At 39.8% G+C, this 7,516-nt stretch overlaps 2 protein-coding genes across 12 annotated transcripts in view; one reads left to right on the top strand and one right to left on the bottom strand.

Annotated features, from left to right (window-relative positions):
* Positions 1-5,223, top strand: part of IMMP1L (inner mitochondrial membrane peptidase subunit 1) — a 64,785-nt gene extending 59,562 nt beyond the window's left edge. For 4 of the 6 annotated variants that reach the window (XM_006140402.2, XM_027771700.1, XM_006140401.2 and 1 more), the window contains 2 exons: positions 394-504; positions 1,349-1,626. In XM_006140402.2, coding sequence (XP_006140464.1) covers positions 394-504; positions 1,349-1,417 — 180 coding nt within the window. In that variant the 3' untranslated portion in view covers positions 1,418-1,626. Of the gene's footprint in view, positions 1-393; positions 505-1,348; positions 1,627-2,254; positions 2,828-3,826 lie in introns of those variants that run through there. The other 2 variants (XR_001370385.2, XM_006140403.2) reach the window with 2 other exon arrangements.
* Positions 3,133-7,516, bottom strand: part of DNAJC24 (DnaJ heat shock protein family (Hsp40) member C24) — a 43,190-nt gene continuing 38,806 nt past the window's right edge. For 4 of the 6 annotated variants that reach the window (XM_006140406.3, XM_006140409.3, XM_006140407.3 and 1 more), the window contains one exon: positions 3,133-3,437. In XM_006140406.3, the coding sequence (XP_006140468.1) occupies positions 3,307-3,437 (131 nt within the window). In that variant the 3' untranslated portion in view covers positions 3,133-3,306. Of the gene's footprint in view, positions 3,438-3,508; positions 3,685-6,864; positions 7,101-7,516 lie in introns of those variants that run through there. The other 2 variants (XM_006140411.3, XM_006140410.3) reach the window with 2 other exon arrangements.

Below are 7,516 nucleotides of genomic sequence, written 5' to 3'. Positions count from 1 at the left end.
TGGCTGCCCTGCCTCTGCCGCTGTGGAGACAGGAGGGCACATTTTCAGTAAGCGTCCTAATGACCTCTTTTGAAGTCTACTACGTTAATGACCCTGTCACACTGTCTTGATCTCTTCTAACCTCAGTTTGTGGTTTGTGTAACAAATGAATGTTGGGGAACCCTATGACAAAAAAGATAAAATAATAGGTCTTTTAATAGTTGTACCCTTTGGTATTTGGTAAAAGTTATCTCATTGTGCAAGAAATAAAAGCAAAACTGCACATCTTAGGATTTGCATTTTACAAAAAAGAACCTTAAGCTATTTCTCCCTAACTCCAAATGATATGCTTTTTAAATTATAGTGCATAAGTTAGGCTTTATCTTTTTTGAGAGGGCTTCTTTTCTTTTCCAGGTGCCAACAGGTCATGTTTGGTTAGAAGGTGATAATCTACAGAATTCTACAGACTCCAGGTTCTACGGACCTATTCCATATGGACTTATCAGAGGACGAATTTTCTTTAAGGTACTATTATCTGCTTAAAATATAGGCTTTATTCTCTGATCTGGAGAAAAGTTTCTTTTGAAATGAACTTTGAACACTTAAGGCTGTCAGTGGACTTAACGACACGTGACTGCAGTGACTACACGGTATGAATATGTCTGCTGTCACGTAACAGTATATACGGAATAGCCCTGCCCCATCCCATCGCCACACATAGCTAACTGAAAATAAATTTTTGTTATAATTTTTAAAAAGTTCAAACTAAGAAACCTTTAATTAGAATCTTTAAAATCATAATTCTCTTCTCCAACTTTTACAACCGCACTTAGATCCTGGGTTTATTTTAGTAAGTGTATGCAGAAGAGCAGCCTGGGACCACAGTAGCTGGGATGCAGGGGTGCTGCGGTGAGGGACAGTGACTCCCCGAGTGCCCACGGTTAGAGCAGAGTACTCTTCATGGCTCCTCCTCTCTATTTCAAGCAATAGGAGAAAAACAGAAGTGAACATACTGGGACTGGTGGAAAACATACAGGATTCTTTCCACTTAAACCAAGCCATATTCAAGTGTTAAAACCTGAACATGCTAAGTTGAAGGTGCATAGTTAAATCTTACTGTGGACAGTGAGAGAACACAGATACACATATAGTCATGCAGGTCTGCTCACACACATTTGTTTCAAATGTTACGGTTGAAACACACAGCTTACTTCCTTTAGTCTTATTCTGACACAGAAAACTTTATTCATAGAATAAGGAGAAAGCTAATTCTGTGGCATAGAGAAAAGAGATGAATAGAAAAAGGGAACATGACGACAATACAACATCGCTTTTGTTAACTGTCTTCAAATACATTTTGATTTTACAGATTTGGCCTCTCAGTGATTTTGGCTTTCTACGTGACAGCCCTAATGGACACAGATTTTCTGATGATTAGCAAGAATTTATTCTTTTAACTTGGTTACTGTCTCCTTTTCAAGTGAATTTATTATTGACATTAAAACCATGTACTTACCAATAAACTATTCTATTTTATTTTATTCAGTTTTAATTATTTTTATTGTTAAATGCAGAGAATAAGCAGCATCTATTCTATAAGCTATTAGTTCAAATATATGGATAAAAATGTAACCCAAAGTAAGTCATCTACATTTTATGATAACTAGTCTCTTATCTGCAGTTTCAGTTACCTATCACCCCCACATCAGCCGTGGTTTGAAAATGAGTATAGTATGGCGAGATATTTTTGAGAGACGGAAAGACCACATTCCCATAACTTTTATTAGAGTATATTGTTTTTTTTTTTTTTTTCTTTTTTTTGGGGGGGAGAGATTTTCACTGTAGGGAGCGTGCACTCGCCAGACAGACAGAGAGAGACATAGAGACAGAAAGCGAGAAATCACCCCCCAGGGGGGATGGTCACGCCGCAATCCCTTCTCCTCCATTCTCCTCTCGGGATCTTGGGCACGCACACACACGTGCCCGGCGTGAGTTTTAAGCCACCGGGTCCGGGACACGAACCGCGGTCGACTACGTGGGAGTCCAGCGACATAGCCATTACGCTAACTGCTGGTTCCCTAGAGTATATTGTTTTAAGTGTTCTATTTATCATCCAGTTACCAAGAAAACATAGACTATATATAGGGTTCAGTACTTTCTGCCATCCAGTGGGGGGTCTAGAAATGTACCCCTGCAGATAAAGGGGAATCCTGTATAAAAATACTTTTAAGTGGAGATGTGGATGACTGCACGTTTTGAACATTCGGTTTTATAGGGTATAATTAAAGTGATCCACTCTTCCTGAATAGACCTCATCCTTCAGCTACATTCACAACTCAGAGCGGTAACTATTCCATTCATCAGTCCAGTCTGACACCACCAGGAGTTCAATCTAGTAAACAGCTGGTAAGTTACATGCATACCCACTCTTTGAAGTTAAGTTTAAAAAGTTTGTGATTCCCATAAAAAATCCCGGAAAATTGTTAAAGTGAGTTCTGCCTTAAATCATAGGTAGAATATGAAATACCTAAAAATGAATCTTTTAGGGTGTGATAACTAACTAAAGTCTGCTGCAGTCAACAGTAATACGTAATAAGAGTCCATTTCATACCAGCAGTACACTGGCTCTTTATCCATAAATGTCAGCATTAATACTGTATCTTATTTTGGAATGAAAAGAAAAGCAGTGCACTAATTTCAAAAACTTTTAACAAAGATTTCCACTTCTTACATTACATTTAAAGTCCAAGGTGGCAGTGTTCACAGGACCAGGACTGGAGTCAAGTCTTCTGATTCCAAAGCTTGCTTTCTTTTTGCTACTTTGCCCTCTTTACTAACTGTGAAATAACCTCATGGATGCTCATCTCCAGCCTTCATGACTGAAGAACTAGGCTCATGCTTGTCACAAAGATTCTAATTAAACTTTAACCCCAAAATGTGAGATAGGTGTGCTGCAGGCTTGTCAGTTTAGCAGCAAGAAACATGGTCTGTTACATCAGAAACTTACTAATACAAAGGAATTTGATAATACTGTTACCTCTGAAAGAGGAGACTTGAACCAAGGAGAAAACAGGTCTCAGATGGGAATTCACTAAATACAATTCCTAATTCGATTATTTTTTGTGGCAACCTGTAAATATAAATATACACAAATTAACTATCTTAATTTTTTATTAATCTGGTGTGGCCTCTATTTAACAATCTTAAATTTTCCTTCCAAATAATGGGGCTGAAAAAAAAATTTTTCTTGAACAGACAGTGCTCAAATGGCCTCTCTCCTCACTGTGTCTGCATACACAGTTTAAAGATTCTAAGTCATGCACGAGTTTAGCAAGAATGAAGGAGTTCTATAATTAGTGAACATGTATCACAAGAAATTAGGTGAACTTCTTCTGCTTCATCCTCAGAAACACTGTATTTTCCACCACATCGGCAACTCAAAAAAAAAGAGTGATCATCTGCAAAGAAAAAAAAATAATTCTTCAAATGCTTAGAAGTAACTATTTCACTAATACCTTGGGGAAAAAAATGCATTTTATTCCCTATAAAGTACAAAAGAAAGCAGCAGCTCAGTCCAGATAAAAGGTGTCCAGAAGAGAACTGGAAGACAGCTTCTTGCGTGAGGTGTTCCTGAGACATATCTAGCACAGAGCCTTCATCTGTAGAGGAGATGGTCTGAAGCCATGGAGTAATAGTCCAAAGGTCCTGGGGAGAGGGGACGCTCAGAAACAGTCCATACATTTATGTGATGTTTCCTGCTAAGGTTCAAAGTCCAAGTAAGAACTGTCAAGATTTGCATAAATTTTACATTATTTTCAGCAATGTCTTTATGTCTAAAATGTTACAGTGAAGGAAAAAGAAAAATAGCTCTGCCAGTCTCACTGGTAAGAACCATGAGGGCATGATGCTTTTGCCTGGAGTCTGCTCTTCTGAAGAGAATCCTGCTAACTCGGCTGTTCATCAGATTCAACACCCAAATACACCTGTTCTGGTATCCACTATTTCAAAACTCCTGACTCAAATATATAAACACAGTACCACAGTTGTGTTGTTTTTCCCTGTGGCACGTGCGCGTGTGTGTCTTTTTGGTGTTTACAAATGATAAATGAACCAACGGGAGAATCACTGCAGTGAGATGCCCCAAGGAGGCAACACGGTGCTGTATTTGGCCTCCTAATGGTAGAAATGTCGCCTGTCCTCTTCCTGGGAGGTTGAAATGCTTGTGTTCTCTGACAGAAAGAATCTCTGATGCACTGGTCATTCCATTTTACTGGCTGAGAAGTGACTAAAGAAAAAGAACTTACTAATCACATGATCTATTTACCACTATCATAATTTTTTCTTATAGATAAATAAATTCTCAAAGTATTCATGGTTTCCCACAATCAAATTATCCTCATTCAGTTCTCAGACTTGATTAACATTGGCTCTCACATGTGGTGTAAAAAACAAACAAAGCAAAACTCAACTGCCTTTTACTTGCTCATTATTATGTTCAGCCTTGGAAAAAATCAGCAGTTCTTTTATCCGTAAGGAAAACATGAATTCATTCACCATATCCTGATTTTTATCCTTCAACACAAAGCCTGCTTTCTCCATAAAAAAAAGTAATTAAATCTTGAATTGCAAAATACAAATGGTTACCTTACCTCTGTAAACTAACACACATATGTAACTATGGTGGAACGATCTAAAGTTGTACACACTCTAACCATTGATTTCTTTGGCTAAATCTCCCCTCGTTCACATCAGTGAACACCAAGGGTCTGTCTGAGGTGTCGTGTGCTTGGTAGATGGCACACAGGACACCAGGGGCTACTGTGGAGTTTTGTCAGAGATGACTGCCAAAGGTAATGCTCATCAAGTTTGCCTCTTGATCAATTCCCCATTATATTATTCTACCACTAAGTTCCTAACCATGTGCTGTTTTTCCAGAAATCATCATTTTAAACACACTGAATGGAGAGCAAAAAATTGGCCAGGCCCCAGTACAGACGAGCTGTAAGAAGAAAGGCTAGCTGTCAACAGTGCAGGCAGACTTTGTCAGCCTAATGAAATGCACAGTCTCACATTCTCCCTTGGTCAAGCAGCTGCCAGTCTGGCTATGTCTACCATGTAGGGTTTCATCTACTTTTCTCCTGTTCTGGATCTTTACAAGGCTATTCAGGAATGACCCTAAAAGAATGATTTTTTATTATTATTATTAATTAGCTGTAGGGCACGTGTGGTCACCAGAGAGAGAGAGAGAGAGAGGCAGGGAAGGAGATAGGGAGAAAAAGTGAGAAAGCATGCTGCCAGGTCTGGGATTACAACCACGGTTGGCCATGTGGGAGTTCAGCACCTTAACTACTATGCCACTTGCTGGCCCCAATCCTGAAGGAATCTTTAAACAGTTTTTACTGGCCCAGTGGACCAATCTTTTTATTTAACTTATGTAAGACTGTCTGGGACTCAAACCACAGTCGACTATGTGGGAGTCCAGCTACATAACCATTACACCATCTGCTGGTCTCCAGACTGTGCTTTTTAACTGCAGAAGATTGGCGGCTCAAACCCTCTGATTAGTTTTCAAATATTCCTACAAGAATGGCTCACGTAGCTGTTCCTTAGTGTTTTTTCTCTCAGAATAAGGCTCACGTCCATCTCTACATTGTGAAAGCCTTTAACTTGAACGAGCCCCTGAGGATGACCTCTGCTTTTAAGATTTAACTGTCTGCTTATTACTGATTCATGGGCCGTGACTGTGATTCTTCCGTATCTTCTGACTGCCAACTGCCAACTGCCTCAGAGTGTCCGGAGGGCGATACCACATTCATGATAACCTGATTTCACGCTGTACCTTTCCTTCCTTGTTGGCACTTTCCCTGGTATCAGAAAGCCCATAATCACTGATCCTTATTTTCCACTGAAAATTAAATCTTAAAATTAGATTAACTGTATTTTCAAAAAGTTAATGAGCATGGGGCCAGGAGGCGGCATGGTAGTTAAGGCGATGGACTTCCACATAGCCAGCCACAGTTTGAATCTTGGACCTAGAGGCTTGAGTTCTCACTTTACCTCTCTGTCTCTCTGGTCAAATTAAATGATAATAAATAAAATTAAATAATTCCTTTAAAAAATTTAATGAGAGGAAAAACTACAAAAGCTAGCATTCTTTGTTTTCACATTAGCAGGAATAACTAGCGAACAAAATACATTAGCTATATTAAGTATGCTAAGAACCAACTTGTTCAGCAAGAGATTAAATGTGTACACACGCACACCTATACTGACTAAGGATGCAAAGTGTATTTTCAAGAAACACGGTTAGCTGGGCAGGTCTCTCTTCTAAGTGGCCTGTTTCAGGGTGTCCCCTCACACCTAGCAGTGAGCCTGTGAGGTCACTGGTGTGTTTGCAGAGCGGCAGCTCTTCCTATCACCCTGATGAGATGATCACCACCATGGGGAGCCCCTGTTACACAGAACCTCAAGTTTTCCAATTGTCTACTACAAATAGGAACTTCTACTCTAGAGCCAGCTCTGCAGCACAGCAGTAGATCCTACGTGGGGACAGTCCGAATCCCTGAGTCGGCTTGAAACCTTCTGGGCCTGGGTGTAAGTGTCTGAAAACCAACAGACGGGAAGACTGGAGGAAAGAACATGACTGGACCCTGGAGAGGACGTTCCTCTCTCTCTCTCTCTCTCTCATGTGTGCACATGTACTTTATCACAAATAAAGGAAAAAGGAGAAGAATTTCTGCTGTAGGATTTCCTTTGGGTGTTGAGAGCAGAATGGTCCCTTAGGCAAAAACACAATTCCCCTTGTAAGTCAATATATGGATAGCTTGTAGTCTAACTCTTAAGAGCACCAAGAATTTGCCATTAAAAAAGTAAACTTGGTTTCAGAAAGGATGTCTTTATTTTCTGCCCATCTACACTTGTTGACAAATTTTTATAAACCTTTAATGAATTGGGACCCAAGCTGAATAGTAAATGCATAGCGTTAAAGCATATAAAAATTCTAGGGAACAGTAAGATTTTCTTCTTTTGTTCAAAGAAACATGGAAATGTGGTAGTCATGGCTTCCATTTAGAAAAGGATGTCTTCAGTGTGACAATGTTCCAACCAGAGCAACTGGGGAGCTAGCAGAGGAAAGGGGAAATTAAAGTGGTTTTAAGTTTTTAATAACAGAAAAGGGACAAAGACATGACTTTGTGGTGGATCAGGGAGTAATAAGTTTTTCTTTTCCTCCTAAGAGACACTTAAAATAGGAGAATAAAGAAGTCAAGCCTCAGGACCAGCAGTTAGTGTAATGGCTATGTCTCTGGACTCCCATGTAGTCAACCACGGTTTGAGTCCTGGGCCCGGTGGCTTACACTCATGCCACGCATGTGTGTGTGCACGCGTGCCCAAGACCCCGAGAGGAGAATGGAGAAGGGATTGTGATGTGGCCATCCTCCCTGAGGGGTGATTTCTTGCTTTCTGTCTCTCAGTCTTTCTGTTTTTCTGGCAAGTGTATGTGCCCTATAGCAAAAACCTCTCAATTAAAAAAAAAAAA

This window comes from Tupaia chinensis, unplaced genomic scaffold (genome assembly GCF_000334495.1).
Source record: "Tupaia chinensis unplaced genomic scaffold, TupChi_1.0 Scaffold000037_15, whole genome shotgun sequence".
NCBI classification, from domain to species: domain Eukaryota; kingdom Metazoa; phylum Chordata; class Mammalia; order Scandentia; family Tupaiidae; genus Tupaia; species Tupaia belangeri.
The sequence above is the reverse complement of the archived record's forward strand: the minus strand, read 5'-3'. Positions and strand labels throughout refer to the sequence as shown.